This window comes from Anser cygnoides, chromosome 8 (genome assembly GCF_040182565.1).
Source record: "Anser cygnoides isolate HZ-2024a breed goose chromosome 8, Taihu_goose_T2T_genome, whole genome shotgun sequence".
In the NCBI taxonomy this organism is placed as follows: domain Eukaryota; kingdom Metazoa; phylum Chordata; class Aves; order Anseriformes; family Anatidae; genus Anser; species Anser cygnoides.
In genome coordinates this window covers 16,142,515-16,165,428 of record NC_089880.1, presented here as the reverse complement: position 1 = coordinate 16,165,428, position 22,914 = coordinate 16,142,515, and the positions used below count along the sequence as shown (strand labels likewise).

Below are 22,914 nucleotides of genomic sequence, written 5' to 3'. Positions count from 1 at the left end.
GAAGAGGGGTAGGTCAGTTCTGTTCCTGTTGAAATGCAGTAGGTCTTTTGCATGGCTGGGCCCTTAATTTTGTGTGTCCCTGATTTCTTAGAGATCACCAATGTTATCCCCTGTTCTTCCTATTGCTTGTGGCAGGTATAGAAATAAGTATGTACAGGACTGGCTATTGTATGTGTTTTCGGCAAAATTCACGTGCTAACAGTTAAGGAATATTTATATGTGTATCTTACAAATAAGTTAGGAAGCAAAGAGATCCTTCTCTAAATGAGATGGGTGTTACTGAGATGGATTTACGACATACTGAGGGGAGAGAGTGAGGATTGTGACTCTCTAATTATTCAACATCTTGCTCATCAGTGTTACCATTTCCCAGTGCTGGAAGCTCCCTTTCAGGTAGCAACCCATACTCATTTAGGAAAGACTCCACATCCACAGCAAAGAATTCCTCGTTGAATTGTTCAGAAACGCTAATGAAATTGCTCAGGAGCTCCCCACCCTTGTAGACGAGCAGGGTGGGAAGCACTTCATCAGAGAAGCGGTCTCCAGCCCCAGTGTTGGAGGCCTTGATCTTGCAGAACTTCACAGTGGCGTACTCGGCAGCAAGGCAGGTTAAGCTGCTGTTCAGAGCGTCACAGCCCTTGATGCCGTCTTCATAAATGTGGACGATGACGGTGGTAGTCTTCCGTTCTTTTTCAATGGCTTCCAGGAACTGTTCTCCGTTTTGCAGCTCACACAGATAACCATATTTAGGCCCAAAACTTAGCCTCTGGTGCATATCCTGCATGCAGCGTTTGCGGTATTTTTGTAGGCAGCTTTCATCTTCTTTGTCATCTTGAATTAATTCATACTCTTGCATACTCATCTGTGAATATTGAGAGAATGCTATATAAATCAGTGGTCATTTGTTGACACTCAAACAGGAAAAGAATAAGTTGCTGTCTAAAGAATGCTGCATAGAAAGCTTAGCAAGAAGAACAAAATCTTAGTGTTTCTTTATTGTCCCTTGAGACAGACAGGAAGATCACATATCAAGGTTTTTAAGCACATTAAAAAAACTTTCAATTTCCTTAACCAAGTGTTGACCATTGAGGCAGGGAAGGGAGCATGAAAGGCCAAACTCGCAGGATTGTGAGGTATGTTGTTGTGAAGTATTCTGCTTATTTTACAGAAGTTAGTCCCTGCTGGAGAGAGGACTAGGTAGACAGTTGGATCTGTATTTTAGGTCAGGTGTTGCTATTTTCACAGTAAGCAAGTCTTCATTCTTTGGATATACTCTTGTTCTTCAATGACACTATGTAGCTGCATGCCACTTAGTGTTAGTAGTATAATCTGTGCCCAAGAGGATGTTTTATATTAAATTTACATTATAAATACCAAGTAAAATTACTGTCAGTAGTTCTGATTTGTTCTGTCCATATGACAAGACCTCTCCCAAACTGCCAAGGAATTGAGTCTGGCAAATTCAGGATTTTCATGTTTATAGACTTATGCATTTTATATGGAATCAAAATGTATTTATTTTGCTTTTTTTTTTTTCCCTCTTACCTTACGACAGAATCTATCTCTGGTGTCTTTATCATCTTTACTGAAAGACCTGTGTGGTGAAGACATTTGTCGAAGAATTTCTTTCTTGCTCAAGGGTAAGGAGTCTCTGTCTTCGCTTTCTAATTTAAACTTTCTCCAGTCATTGATCACACCTTTGGGCCCTGAGAGAGAAGAAGTTAAATGAAAAACTGGCTGCAACGAGAATCTGTCTTAAGTTCCTGCCCGTTGTTGGCTTGTCCTTCTGTGCTGCAATTTATCCACCCCTTTTCATTTCAGAGTGCTCTCCAGGAGTGCTGAAAGCCAGAGTTTTGGAACCAATGTGTTACATGGACTGCCGCCCCACCCCCCCCCCCCCACCCCCCCCCAAAAAAAAGTTTTATTTCTAACCTGCATCACTTCGGTCATCTGGTACATGTCATGTACCTATAAAAGGATTTTGGTGAACTACATGAATAGTTAATGGCAAAGTGGAAGCCTGTTAAAATTGGTGTCTTGGCGAAGGCCAATGTTTTGTAACTGTACATTTGTCCATCTTTATGACCAGGGTCTTTGAATACATACCATGCATAAGGAGTGGATGTTGATAGTAAAGCTAAGAACATAGGACACTCAAGATTTTATTTATTTTTTTAAAGCTATATCAGTTCCCCTTGAAGAGTAACCTGTAAGGCATTGGTATGATAATTCTGATTGTAATGCAGATCTTGCTCTTTGGAGCTGACTGATTGGCTAAATTTTTTTGAGGGGGGTGGGGGAAGACATTTCCAGCTCAAAATTCCAGTGTTGTTTTTCAAAACAAAACATTTAAATCTGCACCTTAGATTATAAAGCAAAAACAAGGAGTATTTCAGTGTTTTCAGAGGTGAATGGAGGATTTAGAAAAGGCTAGGTAAGAAGCTCACCCTCTCATGAGAGAGAGGAGAGTACTGCTGCCAGTTGCTACGAGTCTGTTTTGGATTAAATTTCAACATCTCAAAGAGACAGCTAAAAGCACTACACCCCTAGGTGGAAAGGGAAGGTGAATTATCTTTTGCAAATAAGATTCCAAGACAGGAATTAACCTGAAAGTCTTGGCATAGTAATAATGATTTAAGTATACAGTGACCTGATTTTCCAAATTATTTAGAAGCCTAAGCGTGGATGTTGTGCCTACGTTTAGGTCTCTGGAGGAGGAAAAAAAAAATCTTAGCCAACAGCAGCAAGGCTGCTTGGGAAACTTGGGAAAGAACCCTAAAAACAGTTGTTATAAGAGGTACAAGAGTTACAGCACAAGAAAAAGAAGCTGTTGGAGCACAGAGAGGGATGATTGTCTTAAAGCATACAGTTACCTGTTAGGGTGATAGGATGAAGTGATAACTGTAGAACTGAGTACAATGTGAGTACTCATAAAAATTCATGACGATTGAGGGCTGGTTTAAAAAGAATTGTGGTCTGAGCAAGGATGCTTTTAAAGCTTTTAAATGCTATGCTGTATTTGCCAAAAGGATTTATAGATATATTTTTAACACTGAATGTTCCTTCCATAAGAAGGATTTTTTTTTTTAAAGTGAAACCTTGTAACCTAATTCTAGTGCATTGTGATTCTCGTTCCCACTCCCGCCTCATTCCCCCCCAAAGAAGAAGCCATTTTGTTTGTGACTGAAACAATAAACTAATAAGGTCGGCATTGGGCAGTTGCTGTCCTCAGGTGTCTGAATTTGTCATTTGTTTGGAGTACAAGGAGGATCGGTGTCAAAATCAGTTTGATGTTACCTGCCCTTCTATGAGGGGCATCACTTAATCCAAAATATCAGAGTCATAGAATATCCCAAGTTGGAAGAGACCCACAAGGATCATCGAGTCCAACTCCTGGCACCATTCAGGTCTACCCAAAAATTCAGACCATGTGACTAAGAGCACAGTCCAAACACTTCTTAAACTCTGACAGGCTTGGTGCCATGACTGTGTCCCTGGGGAGCCTGTTCCAGTGCGTGACCACCCTCTCGGTGAAGAACCTTTTCCTGATATCTAACCCGAACCTCCCCTGTCGCAGCTTGACACCATTCCCTCGGGTCCTATCGCTGGTCACTAGAGAGAAGAAATTGGCGAATATTCTCACTGGATTTGCAGCATACATTTCTATGCAAGGATTTTGGCAACCCAGTGAATATACCGGGATTCTAGGCTTTCCCAGTGAGCAGAGACAGTTTAGCTTTCTTTTAGAAAACAAGTATAGTCAGTTTTCTTGCCTGTGTGTGTAGCTTGTCCTTCAAAATCTTCTTCCAAGCTAGTGTTTGCATTTTCTTCCATTTTGGTCACTGGCCCAGGAGATGCTGCAAGTTCAAAAAGGAAAGCAATTAATAACAGGATGGAAAAGGAAATAAGTATCCTTACAGCAGGATACTGTGCAGTGTGTAATTTTCTGTAGCAGTTAGGTATCAGCGAAGATCAAAACACGTGATAATTGTAGAGCTTCTCAGCAGCTTGTAAAAAGCAATTAGGATGATATGTCAATCTCTTCTTAAAGATCTCTGGCCAAACCCTTACTGAAAATGCCTGTGCAAGGGTTTCTTCATTCTACTGTTTCTTCTCAGTCATCAGAGAATATTCAGAACTTAGTGTTCTGAACACAGCATAGAAATAGTGCTAGTAAAGCTTTGTGCAAGGGGAATGGTTTCCCCATGAAAGTGGGAACGTATTGTCCAAGTCCTGCATGTGTGTCTATTTTTAAGGAATGCCCAAATAGCTCATTTCTCATACGGAGGATGGAGCTGAGTATTTGTATTTGTTGGGCAAAGAACCTCTGAATATCCTGGAGCTAGACTGCTTGAACTGGTTTTATTTATTTATTTATTACAAAACTGAAAAAAAAATGTAGGGATTATAAATCATTTTCTTCTTCCACCTGTTCTATAAAAAGGCAACCCCAGGAGCCAGTCCCCACCCAGGGGATACTGTGATACAGCAGTGCTCAAGTAATATCCTTTTTCTGTCATTTATAATGAAGTTTTTGATGGGTGAAGTAGAACCACTGATCTTTGAGGGAAGAGAGAGGTTTCTGTGTGTGAAGAATTCAGAAGATAAGCTGAGTTTTGTGTAATGCCAGAACATTACAAAGCAGCAGGATTTGACCAGAGCGTTTGGTCTCAAACTCAGCTGGTCAGGCTGATGTTCTGCTGCACCATGAAAGTTCTTGAGGTCCTGCAACTTTCACAAGCAGATCAATTTCCTATGTCAGAAGTATATACTGGGAGAGAAAAGTACTGATACTTCAAATCCATGTTTGGTATCCTACATATTCCTCTGTATGAGCTCAGCCACCACCTAGTAATGAGTCTTTTCTCGCATTACATGTCAATCAGAAGTTTCCTTTTTAGTTTAAATTTTTAATTATAATTTCACGAAGTGTCACTGTCCACAGGAGTCTTAAGGTAGAAAATCTGAGTACTTCCATTCAGCTTAGACTAGTTTTTAGCTTTAGGTGTTCAGATGTTAGGATTTATTTGACTTCATGGCAAATCCTATCTTGAAGCAAATACTTAGATGTTATTATGCTGTGAATGTCATGTTTAAAAGTTGGTGGTGAGTTAGACCTGTATGACTTCAGTGTTGTAGTATGTATACACAAGAGGAAATGGACCTTCATTTTTTACCTATCAGCATCAAGGGATGAAGAGGAATAATGGCTGAGCAAGGCACAAAGAATCTGATGCTTGTGTGTATTGGGACTAATTCTAATTAGTAAACATGGATATGTCATTCCATACCTATATTGGTGGCAACTAATCAAACTTGTGGGAAGTCTTGCAAATTAGTTTTGGATAAAAGTAGGTAATGAATTGGTAGAAATTCTATCTGTAGATAACTATAGATAATATAGATCCCAATTACTGCGTCAATTGCTATTCAGTCAATTCTGAAATAGAAATATGGAGCTAATCCCTTTTCACATGTGCAAAAGTAAAAATTGTCATGTCAGTGATATACTGCTACATGGATAAGCTGGGCCTTGTAGGGCATTCCCATCATTTACACTGGTGTCTACAGAAAACTCTACTGTGTGCTGATGCTGAGGATTGTTTTTTAGTTCATGGGGAAAGAGAAGGATTAATTCTCTGTATGCTTTGCTTTTTCATATCTTTTAGCCCTGAAAAACACTAAAAACACAGGATATGATGCTAAGCAGTCTGTTGCAGGCTTGAACCAGAAAACTGGCCACAGTTTAGGTGAACATTAATGATGGAAACTGATTGCTTAATGAATGAAAACCCTCTTTAAAATTTGTGTTACTGATCTGTTGTACCTAATAAATCTGAAAAGATTAGGTGACTCATAATAACACAACGTTGCATTTCACCACTGTTCTGAAGTGTGACATGAGGCAATAATCTTGGCAATACACAGACCAGTAAGCTGACCATAGGCCTGGGAGTGGGGAACTCCTCAGATTTAATCCTGGCCCTCAGCTGAGTCAGTCTGTGAGCCTGGAGCAAGTCACGCAAATTGTTCTCTGTTCCTCTCAGTGGAGTTATAAATATTTATAGTTTTTAGCTCAGCGCTGCGGGCACTGGGTTGTCCAAGCCAGGTGTTTCCCAATTAGACACCTGAGGATAAGGGCACATGAACATGTAACTGCAAGGTGATCCGTGGGAAGCTCAGCTAATAGCATGAGTTGGCTCTCCTCTATACATACTCTTCCATCCAAAGAAGCACAGTGAAAAAAGGCGTAAGCTGTTGCATTTACTGTTTTGTGTGGGCGATTTCCTACCCTAATGAGGGCTGGAGATTCTCCTATGTCCTAGTGAAGGATATAGATGTGGTCTTCCTTCCTTCCTTCCTTCCTTCCTTCCTTCCTTCCTTCCTTCCTTCCTTCCTTCCTTCCTTCCTTCCTTCCTTCCTTCCTTCCTTCCTTCCTTCCTTCCTTCCTTCCTTCCTTCCTTCCTTCCTTCCTTCCTTCCTTCCTTCCTTCCTTCCTTCCTTCCTTCCTTCCTTCCTTCCTTCCTTCCTTCCTTCCTTCCTTCCTTCCTTCCTTCCTTCCTTCTTTCTGTGTAATGAGACAATCATACAGCATTTTCCAAAGAAAAAAATAAATCCCTAATATTTGGGTATTTGGGTGCTACCAGGTCTGGAGCATGTTGTGTAAGTGCCTCCAGGTAGAAAATATGTCCAGCCATTACTTGTGCAAAGTTTTAAAACCATGCAGTCAGCCTAATGCTGAGATAGTAAAGCAGGTTGTGTAAAAGAACAGTTTGTAACGACCCAGCACAAGGTGCCTTGGACCTGAAGTTGCAACTTCCCCTGCTGTGTAGGTGCACCGAGCTCTGGTGTGCCTGGGAGCAGGGGCAACTAAAGCTGTCTTCTGAATGTGTCAGCAGCTTTCCGAGGAGTGACTACATCATGCAACCCCATGGATGGACCAGTGTGCGTTCACACTCCCATCTGCCAGCGGACCCTAATTAGTTGTCTGACTCTACTGTCTTTCAGAAATGTAAGGTCATCTTTTAGCACAGTGCTATTAAACCTGAGTCAGCCGTACAGCCTGGTGGACTGCAGAGCCTGGAGGCAGCAGTTAGTTGTAAAGGGGTGGCACAGGTGAGGATTATATGACCATTGGGGAATTCCTTCTCTTGTCACTCTTCGGTGCAGCTGTACACAGTGACACAGCTTCTGTTCAAAACTCTCTGGGTTGCTTTGCAACAGTTTAATTCTTCAGGCTTTTCAGTGATGATGCAGGAGTGATTTCTGAGCGGAAGCTGACAAATGCACTCTACAGTGTAGCTTTGTGTGTGGGAAATAAAGACTATGAACTCAATTTCACTTATCCTATATTACAATATTTAGATTGATGTTATCCTGTAAGCCCACAGAAGTACCTAGCTTCTCCATTTTTGCTTCTTATTTTTGGGTCACAGGGTATCCAGAACCTCTCAGGAATCCAGGAATTGACACAGCATAGCCTATCAAGTTAAGTATACTCTGTTTGATGGAGGCTTCTGTGAAAGGCATCAAAACCAACTATAAGAAAGTGTGTGTATCAGATGGTAATAGGACAATATATTTCTGGAGAAAGCTTTTTCCTATTTGCATTTATAGGGTTGGACTTGCACACTGGAGAACTTAAGTCCCTGCCCAGTTGCAACCATCTCATATAAAATGTTTTGTGCTTTAAACCTGATTTTTTTCATGGAAATGTGCCATCTTGGATTTCTGCTAAATATTTGTTCTATGTTGGAGCACATGGTGAGAGCCAGAAAATCCTGAGATGATGGTCAAATAAAGTGATATAAAAATCTTGGGAAAGGGGGGCATTTATTTAGAAGATATATTGCATTTTCATTGATTTTTATCATTGCTTTTGACAACTGAAAACTGTTCCTTATGTTTTTATTTGAAAAATGCTGGGGTGGGGGGAGTTCCTAATCAGTTCTGCTGATCATCAGTGCTTTAGACCATACTCTGTAACATGGATGGTGACTTCCCGTATATATTTTAGGAGACTGACAATTCTATAACTTCTTTACTTCCCTGCCTTACTGTCAAACTTTCTGAGTGAACAAAGCAGAAAGTAGCGTTTCTTGCTAGAGGGTATTTGGGACCTTTCTATGTCTCCACAGCTACATCTTCAGCAAAAGCAAAGCCCAACCCCATAGCATATGCTTGAAGCTACAAATTAATTTCTGTGAGCTTTGGAGCTGTCATTCAAGGATATGTAGTTCCTGGCCATTTATATTGCTGGTGCTTATCCTTCTCATGATAAGACCAGGCAGGCCTGTCTTACTACAGTACAGAAATGACCATTTATTAAAGTGTTTCCTTTTAACCAGTATGAAATAATCCTTCCTACTTATATAGTAAAAATATCTTGTATTTTTGACCTTCACAGAGTAGTTTCCTGTTTTTACTATTCCTGCGCATGTTGAGATTTCAACGTAGCTCAGCAAGAAAGCATGTTACCTTTGCATTTGTAATAATGGATTATTTAATCCTTGTAAGATATTGCAGCTGCAAATGCAAAAATAGTATCTTTTAGTAGTAAATTATGGTTACAGGAGAGCGGAAAATAAAAAAAAATAAATCTATAAACAAACTGTAAAAGGCAAGATGTGTTCTGTAAAGGACAAAGCCAATAAATAGAAATTGCTTCCTAAAAAAAAAGTTTTGCTAGTTGTCCAATAAGTAAACACAAGAAATATTTTTCTCAAAATGTAAACAAGCTCTAGGCACAAATTTGCTGCTCTCCATATGTGCAAATCCCACTCAAAATGCTGTTCTGTTTACATAAAGTTATAAATCAGCATCATGCTAATCCCCAGCAATCAGTGGAAAATTGCCTATGAACTATGAAATTTAGAGACTTGTGGAAATGGAAGAATGAAAAGTAAACGATGTCTCAAAGCCATCTTCGTCAGTGAGATGCAATTGCAGGTTCATATTGAGCTGTGTGTGGGTGGTTGGCTAGCCAGTGTGTGCACCCGGATTGTCCAGTTGTCTCCTGCCTCATGGAAAACGTGATTCAATATTAACAGCATTTCCCTCTCTCCAAGCACCCATTTACATCTCTCCTCTCTACTGTTTTTTCCTGTTTTCTATTTGTGGAATTTCTTCCCCGTGAGGCTTGTCCCCTCTATCATTTGATGATCAACTTGGAACTTACCAAGAGGATGGAGAGTTGCTTAAGCAAGCCAAGAGGAGCAGCTATGGACTTAAATGCTTAGGTTGCTAGAAATTGGAGGAAGCAGGTGAAGTCAGATACTCTGAATGGTATGTTAAGTGTCAGTCTACATACTACTCCAGATAGACTGGAAGTAATACTGTAGCAGCTATTCTGACTTCAGTTTCTGAAGTCAGTGTGTATTTTCCTGCAGGTGCTTGTGTTTTCCTATGGGCTTTGTCCATGAGAGAGTTGTGGAAATGCAGATACAGCTGTGAAAATCTCGCGTTGGGAGATCTGAAGGACTGCTCCCTGTAGGTTCTGCGTGATCCAGTAATGAGATGTCAAGTTCCTCTTGCAGGCTGTGTTCAGTCCTTGCTCCCAGTCACTGGAACGTGGCGTTGTCCACCCCTATGTAGGTAGAGGTAATTTTCCAATATAGCAGAATCAAGAGCCCTTCACGTGCAAGACCCTGCACCTTCTGTGCTAGCAACAGTGACAAATTTCTGAGGAGCCTAATCTAAAGCTTATCAATGTCATTGAAGCCTTGTCAGTAAATAAGTGCACTTTGTGTGCACCACAGGGTGTGATCTGCACCAATGAACACAATTTGTGTGTTTAAGGTTGTTTGCACAGTTTGGTTAGTTAGGATATATGTGCATCAGACCCAGACGTGATCTGTCGCATCGCTGCTATAGTGGCTCTGTAGTCACTACATTTGTGACAGATTTTTCATTCCATGTTCATGTTGTGTTGTTCTTGCTGTTAGCTAAAACGCATGTTTGCTGAATAAGAGGCATAGGGGTGAGGGTGAAGCCCATCAGTACCGAGTATTGTACCATCAGTACCATCAGCTGGTCCCTTTTAGAAAAATAAATAAAAATTCAGTCCTTGGTCATGTATGCATTTAGATTTGCAAATGGCATTAACGTCATTACATAAGCAAAACCAATGTCAAGGTCTGAGGTCAGAATTTCAGACCCATTGCCAAAGCACTGCAGAGGCAACTGAAAGCCTTAAGCGCCTTTAATCATGCAGAGCAGATCACTGACGCCGGGCACCAAACCAGGTAGCTGCTAGTCAAAGTACCTGCAGCTCCTGTGACCTTCAGCAGTGAGTGGCTCACTCCCATTTGTTGTGCTAAACACCAGTTTCAGAGCCAGCGTTCACAACCTTGGTCACCCCATTTGACCATTTGCACCAGCGTAGCGTTGCTGAGATTTCTGAATGCAGACTTAGGTGGGTAGGTGAACGTTTTGTGGGTTTACCTAGAAGATAACTTTGCTGGGGTATTACCTAGTGATTAGATCACTGTGTTTGGAGAGGAAAAGAAATCTCAAAAAGCTGGAATGGGACAATATTAGCTTAAAGAATAGGTCTTATGATAGGAAGAGAGTATAAACCAGGACGGGTTGACGCAGAAAGCTGTCAGCTTCACTGCAGATCACTGTGACGGATGAGAGCGTTACTGGATTGGATTATTTGGTCTATCCGCTTTAGGAGAGTTATGCTGTTCTTTATTTGTAAGATGGAAACATTTCAAATAGATGCAGTTCAATGTTTCATTTATCTTTAAGGCTTTGCCAATTAGGAAATTCCATAAATTCCTTATGTGATCACCCCTGGTTTCATGTCTTTGTATTAGGTTAAACGCCATAGGATAAACAAAATACTTTTTCCTTTTTCTTTCTTTTTAAGAGTACTTCAAAATTTGACCTATAATTATACATGAGAAATAATTCATATGTTATGGATTATGTTTTATGGGTTGCCAATTTCTTTTGTTATTCACTTATACAAGTGCAAAATCAGATTGCCTTTTAGTATTTAAACATTTTATTTCTGGATTTCACTCTGAAATGGAGAACTAGCTCCACTTCTTTTACATCAAATAACACTTCTACCACAGTGTCACTGTGTCTTGTATGGAGAGGCAGAATGAAAACATTTTAAAACAGGACTTGTTCTGTTGTTTCAGGAAAATAAAAAATTAACCTTAATGATGTCAAATTACAGTTAACATTAACCAGATTTAAAACAAGCAAACAAAACATCTAAGTTTTGTGTATTAAATGGTAAATGTCTTTTGAAATTCAGGATTTGACTCAGGGTTTGAATTTTTGGAATGCATGCAGTTACATATTTGTTAGTATGGTGATGCATATTTTTACTCTTATTTATCTTGCTTTTAGTAAATGTGGATTTTATCAAATGGGATACAAGGGGAGGATGGTTGGATGCCAAGAAAACATCTATTTGCAGCAAAAGCAGAGCAGCCAACATTTTCAAATGCAGATATCTGAGGCCACAGACCTCAATCCATGTTTAACCTCAATGCCTGACCTGATTTGTCCTTCGAAAGTCAGGACAGATGTTCCAGTTGATGTTTAAGTATGTATTTAGTTTCTGAACTCTAAGTAAACATCTGTACACCTGCTAGAATTGACATGTCCTTGGGAGACTTGGTTAGAGCTTTATGCAGGTTAGCAAATGCCTGCTGAATAGCACAAAGCCACAGAGAGTTTTTTTTTTTCAAGCCTGGTGGATGTTTGGCAGTACCTCTCATCCCAGTAAGTTGTCAAAAATCACCTATGATAGAGCTGTAACTCTGACAGTGACCAGAGAGAGATGTTTAGAAAGGTTGATGGCCATTTTGTAATGAAATTATTGTGGAGTTAATTGAAAAGCTAGAGGAAGAAGTATCTTGAAGGGACTCTTACTGCTCTTTTCTGGCAAGAAGAAAGGGCCCTGCAGGGAGGGCTGGGGGAATCAAAACTTGTGAAGTTGGGAGAACATCCACCGACTGTTTGGGGGTAGGGTTTCATCATGAGGGCTCTGGATGTGCAAAACATTGCCTGCAGAAAACAGCAAAATAAGTTTGGCTGTGAAACAGTAATATTTAATTCTGCTGGTCTTTCTTAGTTTGGTTGAAAGTTTTTAAAGTGTATACTTGTATTTGTAAAAGTATATCAGTAGGCATTCTTGTTTTTGCTTTCTTCATATCTGCAGTTTCTTATCATTATCTGCAAAAGGCAGGCTTGACTGAGCCATCAGGCTCAGTATAAATGCAGTCTACATAAACAGTTTTACTGTCAGATTTGATAGAATAGGGCAATTTATCAGAGGTTGTTTATGACAACTTTCGAATTCATGTATTCCTCATTCCTGGCTTTCTCTGACTGTTAATATACATCTTCTGAGATGTGTGAAGATTTTGTTTGCCATGTTCCCGTCATTTGAAAAGTTGTGTTATCTTCCAGTTCTGATGCTTGATAACACTGGATTAGTACCTCTCTCTGCAGCTGGACCTGCTCACCCCAGTTGGGTGTCCCTGTGAACTTCTAATGCTTTGGGCAAGCTAGAGCAGTTACTCTTGACAGGGAGTATTTTTTAACTTCGTGGTTGCTGTATTAGATTTACATATGTCTTGTGGTGATGATTCTAGGGTAAGGTAAGTCAGAGCAGACTGCTGTGGTAAGGAGCGGGGTTTTGATGTGTCTTTGACCTGTGCTCTTAAGAAGCTCTTGGGTCTTGCAGCTTGCTGCCTTGGAATTGTTCCTTTAGGACTGACAGAAGCAAGCAGACAGGGCTTGCTTGTAGTTGTGAGGTACTTGCTATTCTTCTATTCCCCCTCACTCCCCCTCCCCCCCCCCCCCCTTTTTTTTTATCATTTTGGTAGACAAATAAAGCTGGCTACATATCCTTAGACTCTACCAAGTACATCTACATGTTTTAGAAGAGTTGACAGTTGTTAAACAAGTGTAACAAGATATGAACTTAAGGCACCAACAATGGGAAGCCATTTTTTTCTCAACATGATCTAGTCAACACGTGGGTTTGCTTTACAGAAAACAAGCCTGCTGCCTTTTTCAGGTGTCTTTCTGTTTTGTCGACCCTTCTAGGAAGCTGAAGAGACCAGCTGTGTAACACAGATCAGGCTGGGCTGGTATGAACCTCTCATCTTTCTTGCTGTTACATTGTTAAGCAGATACTCTTTCTGCGTTAATAGCTTTCACTCACTCTATTAATATAGGAAGAGCCACCACCTAAAGGTAGGTTGGGTTCACGGTTCTGTTCTCTCTTCCCAACTGTCCACTAAAGTTTCTTAGGCATGTGGAAAGAAGAATGGAAAAACATTTTTCTTCTGTCCTTAACATTTATGCTAACACAGTAGCTACATCTGCCAGTATTGGATGCAGAAATGTTTTCCCCTCACAGAACAAAAAGTGAAACTTGCTAGTTTTGGGATTCATTTTCATATTTATCTTAAATGAGAAGACCTGCATGTAAAAGTGATATATCCTTGATTTGTCAAAAGGCAAAAAAGACACTGAGGAGAACACAGGTAATCTTGAATAAGATCAGCACATTTTAAGTGGGAGGAAAGAAAGTTTTCTCTCTTGAGCTGTAGGGCTGTGCCAGTTGGATGTATTACAACAGCATGATTTTTACTCGACTATTTACATAAAAAAAAAAGGTTATAATGTTTTAAAAGGTATTTGATTAAATGACGGATGTCCAAGTCCCATTCCAACCAGCTGCAACTTTACAGTGTATATGGCGGGATTGCCTGGCCTTATTACTCACATTATCAGGAATAACATCTCCTCTGTATGATCCTGACATTCCTGTGGCAACTACAATTGAGTGAAACAAAAGCAGTAATAGGAATGCGTTCCTCGTGTTACTTTTATTAATGAGAAGATGAAAGCCAAAGCAGACAATAACATGTGGCCACAGAGAACCCTGGAGAGCTGTAATTTCTACAGAGTTTACATTGCTTCTTGGTTTATTCCTTTCCTGTGTAGCTCTTTTATAACATTGGTATAATTCCAGAGGTTTTATATTTTTCTTCAGCTCCTGTGATTTATTCTTAACTATAAACAGTGAACTTTCGCCAGCTAAGTTGTAAACAACTTTACACGTGGCTTGTAAAAATGCAGGAGATTAGAATTAACTTTTGTGCTTCCTTTACAGACCAAAACTATAAGTACACCTCCAGTTTTCCTATAACAACTAATGCATTTACACAGGTTTTCTGTGAACATGAAAATAAAAGTCACAATTTGGAGAAAAGGCTGTTGACTTAAAAGACATGCCTTCCCTGTCCTGCTCCAAAAACATAGCTCAGATAAACAGCATAGTAAGTCCTTTTCCTGGGACTTATATTTATTTATGTAGAAACTGGGGTGTAAATTCTGAGCCAAATTTTCTGTGTAGATCTAGTTGTTCCTAATACTCTTTCACAAGGGCTGCCACAGCTCTATCATGAGATTCTGAATATTTTACCCTTTCCCACGGTCAGGCTGCAGTTGCATCAACTCGTAATAAGCCAGTCTTGTTTGTTGCGGTGATCTAGTAGTGTTTTTTTTTTTTTTTTCTTGAAGGTTTCCAACATGCATCTCAACACAAGAAAAGAACATTAACATCAAAAGAAGATGGCTTGTTGTAACAAGAAGTACAAGATACAAGGAAGCTTATTTGCTTAGGGAAAGTGGGGGAAAAGAAGGGAAAGGGGAAAAGGAAAATGAAGGGAACAAAATAACCTTATCTGAAAAAGATCTTACTGTGAATGCCTCTGATTCATTTCAGGTGCTTCTTTTTTGCACAGCAGCACAGTGTGTACACCAATACAGTATTCAAATACCAATTTACCTCCCAGTGACAGGATTTGGAACAAAGCCCAAGTTCAGCATTACTTATCATCTGCGTGATACGAAAAGAAGAACTGCTTATGCAAAACAGAAGAAATAACAGTATCGCAGTCCCAGGTATGGGCAAAGATGTCTGAATTCCTTCAGCTTTCACTGCTAATTTCAAGGGTAAACTGACAGTGTACTCAACAGCATGAATTTCTGGTGAATAAAATAGGAAGTGAATGGCAAGTGTCTGAAAAGAGTGTTCTTTGCCATAAAACGTGTGTGGGCATCTTGTGCTACATCCCCCACCAACTCTGCAACAGCACTACTGAGAGGTTAGGTGCAGCTGTTATAGAAACTTGATGCAGAATTTAGGTACATTCTGTAAAGGGAGTAGCTCTGTCTCATCGCTGTTGTGGCTGAAGTGATAAAATAAGCCAGGTCCTGACCTCTTCTCTTTGCAGCAGCAGGTCATATAATCAAAGATGTAAGATCAAGAAGTCCTAAAGGTGTTCTGGTGATGTTTTTTCATCTCCTTCCAGTTGTGATTATGCAGCAGAGCATAACACTTGGTTAAACACAAGCTGCTGTAGGTACCCAACTCTGCAGCTTCGGAGTTAACTGCAACAGACACGCGAAGTGGATAGAACAGCAGCCATATAGAGTGTCGTATGCATGACAGGTGAGGAGTTCTGTGAGCCCTAGAAGAAATGAAATCTGATTTCCTAGCATATTCTTCTAGTGGGTTTGGTGTCTAAAAGTTTTTTGACAGGTTCAGCATTTAAAGTGTTTCTAATTGTAGATTCTCCTGCGTTAAAGCTATGAGTGCATGATAGAGCACTTTCCCTTTGGGAAAAGTAAGCTCAGATACAAAAACACAGAGTACCATAAACCAGAAAAAAACATAATAGTATTATGACAGATTATCATGATGTCAGTTAATTGAATTAATGAAAAATGATTGCTACAGCATTAACTGTCCCAACAGAACACTTCGGATGTTCAATTTGTTAGAGCATCATTTATTAATGTTACAACACAATCTCTGAAGAAAATCAAATCATAATTCATTTAACTATTTAACATTCAGTAAACACCATGTTGGTCTGTCTGACAGCAAATCTATGTTAATCCTTCTATTTTAAATATTGTAGGAGAGTCTTAGGTGGCATATCAATATTTATACTAAGTGAAAGAATACCTTCAAATTAAGTTCTAAAATTACTGACATCTCCAAGACGACTTGGTTCAGTGGCCTGAAACCCTTTTTGGACAAACTCAATTTTTGTATACAGAACTTCATGCTAACTAATCTTGAGAGGAGACAGGCATGGATAACGCTAACAGAATTTTGTATTCGTTGGGAGGGGAGACATGCTGGAAAGCAAATGGTGCCCGGACATGGCTGTAGCATGGACACCGAGGAAATCCCCAAGGCACTTTTAGAACTTGGATAAATGGCCAGTATATTTCCTCATCTGATACAGCCTGATTTCTCCTAACTCTTTCTGATGGTTTACTTCATACTGTTTGGCTTAAGTCTTAGAAACCAGGCTGTATTTTCAAATGTACTTCTCTGTGACCAAATGCGATACATAAAAAAATAAAACTAGACTGCATCCAGCATACATGAGAATGAATACGAACTGCTGCCAAATGCTGCCTTCTGGGATTTTTTTTTTCAAGAAAGAAATGAGGTTTCTCCAAGTCCAAGTCCAATTTTGCATGTCATGAGGTTTCAAAGGGCAACACTGCAGAACTTAATAGTCAGCAGCACTGATATGTTTGGACTTAAAATTGGTAATGAAGGCATCGGTGAGATCCAAGGCCTTATCTCATAATTCCTTTCTTTCTTTGCAAACAGTCTCAGTTTGCTTTATTTAAAAGTTTTGAAGGCCTTCCTTAAGGGATTTCTGTGAAAAGGAATAATTATTATCTTCACTGCTTTAAGCACAGACAGCATCCCTGCTATAAGAAGAAATGGTAATCTGTGGTTATCTTTGAGTACTGCTGAAGGCACAGCTATTTTAATAGGATTTCAGCAATTACGAAGGATAGGGCTCAGCAAAAGAATTACTTTGTTTGATCCTTTGTGTCAAAAGTGACAAGACTTTATTATGATATGCTTTCATTTCAAATTAAGATAAAACATTTACTTCCATGCAAAACAACTGTCCTTAAGATATTGCACAAATGGAATCATTTAAGAGTATTTTAACTGTGATGTCATATTATGAATTACTGTTATATTAGTGAAATGGCAAGAATATGCAATTATAAACCAATTTAATTTTAAGATGCCATTTTAATTTATTACTTTAATGTGTTCAAAACAAAGATACTGGTTTTGTGGAAATTCTCATCAACACTGAAGCAATTACAAAAACAAATCAATTAAATGATATTTCTTAAGAACCTTTTGAATAACACATTTTCAGCTGGCTTTATGCAAGTCCAACAGTTCTGTGTGAGGCTGAGAAAAAACAAGACCTGAACCTGACACTTAGCATGGTTGAGTTTACTTTGAAGTTGCTGCTGCTCTTACAATTTATAGAGCCTTATTCAGATGGCTGCCTTGGATAACAAGAGCAGTAGTTTGAAAATTGCTTGGGGAAGCTTTGACCATGTAGAGATTGGTAATGCTGTAGGTATTTTGTTAGGAGCATCTGAGATAGCTCATTAAAACCCAGTGTAGCTCTCTGCAGGAATCACAGTTCCCACAAAGTTTCTATCCATTCTTTTGACTGAATGCAGTGAGAAAAACTAATTGGCATTTGCTCAGTGGAGTTTCTGGTATTTTTCTTCTTTCTCTTCTATTATCTGTGGCAGTTACAATGGAAAGGGTTCTGGGTCATCAGATAGATTCTGTTGTTATGTCAGGCAAGTATATAGAGTTATTTTTTAGGGTTATCCTACTTCCTCTACTTCTTGCCCCCATCTTGCATGCCTATTTGAAATGAAAATACCAATGAAAAACTGAATTGTTTCATTTCAGCTTGAAGGACTTAATTCAAGAGTTGACACGAATTCACAAAGTCTTTCACTTTTGAAGTAGATAGAAAGGGCGACTTTGGGTTTCAATTTTTGTTCTTTTACCCAGGAAGTGCTATTCCCCTAGCCTTGGCCAGCTCTACTCATACATGGCATTGGGTAAACCCCATTGCTCGTTTGTTTTACGTTCTTCTACTCATAGTTCTTGGATATCTTCTTTCCAGTAAGCAGCAGAGTAGGAATTGCTCTGTATCTAAATGCTGATTGTGAGAATTCCTCTCCAGCTCTCAGCTCAACTGAGTATGCATTGAGCATTAACATTTAAAGGCAAGAGCTGTGGTGTATGCTCATTGCAATATAATGGAGTGCTGTGTGTTGATTTATAGCAGTTCCAGCTTGTGTTTAACATTTCCCTGTATTGAGACTCAAGCTAAATCCTTCTGCTCGTTCAGGAAACTCAGAGCTGAGGTTATAATTCAGTCTAACTGTGATTACCTGTATACCCTAAAATGAAGTCTATTATGTATCTTAATGTATGTTAGCACTGAAAGCCAGTTACTGCACTCTCCAGCTGGGTTCGCTGGATCCAGTCACCACATTAAACAGACCAAATCATGGAGGTAACCCGATTTTTCTTTCCTTTCTTTGCTCACCAGTATCTAACCAGAATGCTGTATGGTCTTTGGAGGGTTTTCTATCCATAGGTGGCTTGCGGAATATGAGTTTGTTATTCTGGTTGTATACCACTGGCTATCTGAAAGTGGTCTAAGAAGATAATAGGTCTGTAAAATGGGGTGGAAATTTAAGGCTGACAGAGATTTTTTTATAAGTCCTTCTGTCTTCTGCATTTAAAACAATTCTGAATTTGCAAAGCTTTTGCATATAGTGATATACAGCCTCGTATATCTGCAATTAGTTGCACAACTGAACTAATCTCTGTAATCCAGTCCAGTATCTGGTGCAATATTTATTGAAAGTTATTTCCCCATTGAGGTGGGGGTTCTGATTGTATTGGAGTCAGGCCCTTTTTTTTTCTGAACCGATGCCCTCTCTCTTCTTTTTTTTTTTTTTTTTTTTTTTTTTTTTGAGTTCTGGGAGGGGGCAGGAATGTCCTTTAATAATAGGGAAAAAAAAAAAAAACAACAATGGATGAACAGATAGCATCATGAGAAATTTCAAGCTGTGAAATATCTGTAGGGTTTTTGCACTTGGTAAATTACGAATAAGTAATGCTCTTTGACAACACTGAGGCAGAGAACCTTATGATGGTTTCAAGATCCATTGGTGCTAGTGATGAGTTTCCTTTATCACTGAGATCCAGTAGTTACATACGCTGGTGTAGAGCAATCATCTTTAGCTCTGTAATTTGCTCTCAAGTTATATTATTTTTTAACTATCTTTCTTTCCCTAATGCATTTCCCTGTGATTTGAGCTGTGCTGCAATTGGAATTGGTAGGTTTAGACATTAATATTTATAACAAAGATCAGCTTAAAATCCCATTTTGAAACAGGATGAAGTATTCGTGTATAATTCTAACAATCTGGGAGATAACAGCCACAGAAGAATGACTGTTCAAACTGTTCTCTCCTGTCAAAATTTTTTCAAGTACTTTCACAGAGCTTTTAAAGCTGTTGATTGTGAAGATCATATTGCTTGTGTAAGCAGATGGGAAACAAGAATCCAAAATGTGATTTTGCCCTGAGGTTTCTTGACCACTTAGCATACAAATCACAACTGCTCATCTTCTGGGGTTCTCAGCTGTAGAGTATCAAAAAATGGGGACATAATGAACTGTTATATATACTAAGTTTTCTGTTTGCGCTTGTTATAGTGATTTTGTGAGGATTGACATGCATATAAAATATATCCTTTCTTGTTAAGTCCATTACCAAATCCAAGTCTGAGTACAAATGACAAAGATGTGCCATTGAAAACAGCAAAATACTAATCTGTAAGTGGAGCAGTCTCTGCATCGTCACTGAGTTGTGAACCTGACATTTTTCCATTGAGGTCAGTGACAGTGGCCTCAATGTAGGTAGGCTCAGCATCCTTGACAGGGAGGTATTTTCATGTAACAGGTCATTTATACCTTTAGTTACATACTTGCAACCTGAATAAAATTAATGCTGCTATACCATCTACATTCTTACCCAATGCATTTTTAAAATTCTTTTACGTCAATATTTATATTTAACAAAATGCTCTTTGGCAACAAAACAATTCTGAGCCTGAAATTAGATACTTGATTAAGGAGGATTTATTCTAAAGTTAGAATTTAGAGTATCCTGGAGGTTGTGAAAATGAGGAACCCAGATTCGAACATTTTGATGTGAAAATATCGTGTGGATTATCCCAAACATTTGAGCCCTTCACTCACCTTTCACCAGTGTGTAAAACTCAATCCAAGTACAGGTGATAGAAATGTCATGTTTATATTCTTTTGCACATTCTTATATATAGGTTAATATTCAAAGATTGATTTCATTCAAACCAAATTGCTTTTTTGTAACCTATGACAAAATCAAATAAACAGAGAGAGGATTCCATGCAATGAATATGAAAGCTCTGTTAAATTAGACATAGGTGTCAGTTCCAATAGTCTGGATGCCGTCAGCAGCTCAGGGGTCAGATTTCTAATGCATTTCCTCTTTGCCAAAATTACCCCCACCTGGAGCAATGCACCTTTCACTATAAAACTAGAGTAAAGCCTGCATTTATTTAAAGCATGAATAATGACAGCTCTTGTAGCTTTTTATTCTCACCTTATTCAAAACAGCCTGCCAGATGCATAACTGAAAATCTGGCGTTAGTTTTTATCTCAGTTACATTTCAGTCTGATGCCAAAGGTGAGGTTTTCTGACAGACCATATCAGTGAAACTTCACTGCTAGAATGTTTAATATGTTACTAATAAATGTCTGCAGCTCTGGCAAACTTCAAAACCCATATTTTATTCCTCTCCTAAAGTAAAACTTGAAAGGCAATCAACATACAAATCACTCTACCTGAGATGTTCAGTCGCTCAGCTCCACTTTTTTCAAGCGTTGACAAATGCCCTTGATGGTTTCCAGGAGGGGAGCTGGATTACAACTGAACATAGATAGACCTGGTCTCAGATTTACGTCTCTGTATAATGATGACCCTTGCAGAAATAGCTTTGGACAGATAATAGGATTATCATAAGGGAATTAGAAAATTCTGTTCATTAGTTTGAGCCAATGAAGTTGCAGGCTGGGTAGAGATTTAAAGGATTTAGTGCATAGATATTATTGGGAAGGGAGAAAAACAACTGAGCCTAAAGAAGAGATACAGATGGGCACCTTGGTATTACAGAGCAAGGTGTCTTGAAAATGGTCAAGATGTAGAGATAGATTATAAGCACAGTATGATAACCCATTGCTGCATACAGGAAAGCTGCCATTACAACCCTGATTGCCTTTTAAAGACTTCTGAATTGTGATAGGACTCCTGTTTAAAGAAAAGCATAAAACTAATTCTGGAAATCATGCTAATAATTAATTGAACAGCCCAGTCATACCCATCCACTCATGAATTTAAAAAATATACAAAAGAAGAGGGAGAGAGATGTTTACTCTGTGGAAAACTGTAAATATAGTGTCTTATGTGGCTGTAAGAAACAGTTAAATTTGGAGCAGCTTTCAGTGGAAGACTTGTGTTTAAACATTTTGTGACTGCGGCTTTTTCTCATAATTGGAGGTCTTGCAACCAAGAAGGTCCAGTTCTCGCCCACAGTGCTGCTCAGACAAGCTTAAGGAGTGGGGCCCTGTTGAAATATGGACAAGTAGTGACAGCAGCAGAGAGCTGGGAAGGGACAGGGACCCTGACTTCCATGTCCATGCCCAGGTGTCTCCTGGAAGCACCTGGCTGGGCAGCGCGGAAGTGAGCTGAGCACAGTGCAGTACCTTACCTGCACCTTACCTGCGAGTCGTCCTGCACCCCTTGAGCTCATGTCTCACTTTTTTTATGCAGTAAAGGAGAACTGTAGCACCCAGATATCCAGCAGGCTATCACCTGCCAAGCTCTACTCGGTCAATGCTAAGTATATTCATATATTACTCTGTTTGAAAGTATATTGTAATAATACACTAAGTTCAGAGAAACCCTGTGAACTACATTTGAAAGAACAAGGCCTACAGCACCATGCACAAGCTTTGCTGTGCTCTGCAGTACCTGGCTTTGGGTTGCTTCTGTGCACAGAGCACATAGCTTGGGCTGCTATGTTTGTGCTCTTGGGCACCTTTGGAGGTCACAAGGCAGGTAGGGGACTGGGGAAGTGCTGCCATCAATGTCCTGTCAGAGAGTGGAAACTGCTGTGTTTTGAGCTGTTTTGCTCTATCACATGGAGCATTTTTGTTGAGAGTTCTTCCTCCCAAACTGTACCCTGAATTAGCTGGCAGGCTTACCCCTCTGTAAGTTCCATAACTTCTGCTTGGATAAAGCTAATCCAAAAAATTAATGCGAACTGAATTTCTTTAATGGTCAGGAAAGTTTCAGTCCATCAGCTCCAAGCAGGCCCCACGCCACTGCCTTTCCCCCTCCAGTTCCTTCCCCACCATTCAAGCCATATGCGCTCTCATGCTTTTCCACAGCACTATCTGCCTCCTCCTCCTTTTTTAACTGCCCTCTTTTTCTTTAAGCCCACAGTCTGTAAATTGTTCTGAGAGAGCAACAATTGTATGAAGGCCTCAGCTGCTTTCAGCTCATTCAAAGTGCCTATGCAACAGTATGGAAGTAATTAATTTGTTGCACCAAAATAAGCAAAATTCACTTGGTAAAAAGCAAAATATGTGCAGAGAGAACATGCTACAGAGGTGCGATGTGGGGTTTACTGCTCTATTTGCAGAGTGAGCAGGACTTAGGATGTGGGGAGCTTTCAGAAACCTGGCTCTGAAGGAGTTTCTGGAGAGGCCGTCTGATAGCTCAGGTTAACTTTAATATTGTGTGATTTGTGACTAATGTTAGAGATAAAGTACTGACCAACTTTTAGTCAGTTTTTGATTTTGCTTTTATCCACCTGGAACTTTTATAAAACTGAAAGTTTTATGAAGAACTGAGCTCTAATTAGGAGGAACCCTAGGTCCCTGAGCC

The 22,914-nt window shown here is 39.5% G+C and overlaps 1 protein-coding gene across 1 annotated transcript; it reads right to left on the bottom strand.

Annotated features, from left to right (window-relative positions):
- Positions 1–334: 334 nt before the first annotated feature.
- PDC (phosducin) lies at positions 335–20,934 on the bottom strand. The gene is made up of 4 exons (XM_013177847.3): positions 20,811–20,934; positions 3,774–3,857; positions 1,546–1,706; positions 335–862 (listed from the first exon to the last, which is right to left on the bottom strand). Exons 2-4 carry the CDS (start codon positions 3,832–3,834, stop codon positions 335–337), a joined length of 750 nt encoding a protein of 249 aa, XP_013033301.1. The 5' UTR covers positions 3,835–3,857; positions 20,811–20,934.
- Between the last annotated feature and the right edge of the window lie 1,980 nt (positions 20,935–22,914).

Bases quoted from the DNA above. Each gene is read 5' to 3' on its own strand.
- PDC (XM_013177847.3), bottom strand. From the start codon at position 3,834: ATGGAAGAAAATGCAAACACTAGCTTGGAAGAAGATTTTGAAGGACAA. The intron at 1,707-3,773 runs GCAAGAAAACTG...CTTCTCTCTCAG, and splicing joins AGGACAAGCTACACACACAG to GGCCCAAAGGTGTGATCAAT. The intron at 863-1,545 runs GTAAGAGGGAAA...CAATATTCACAG, and splicing joins GAGATAGATTCTGTCGTAAG to ATGAGTATGCAAGAGTATGA.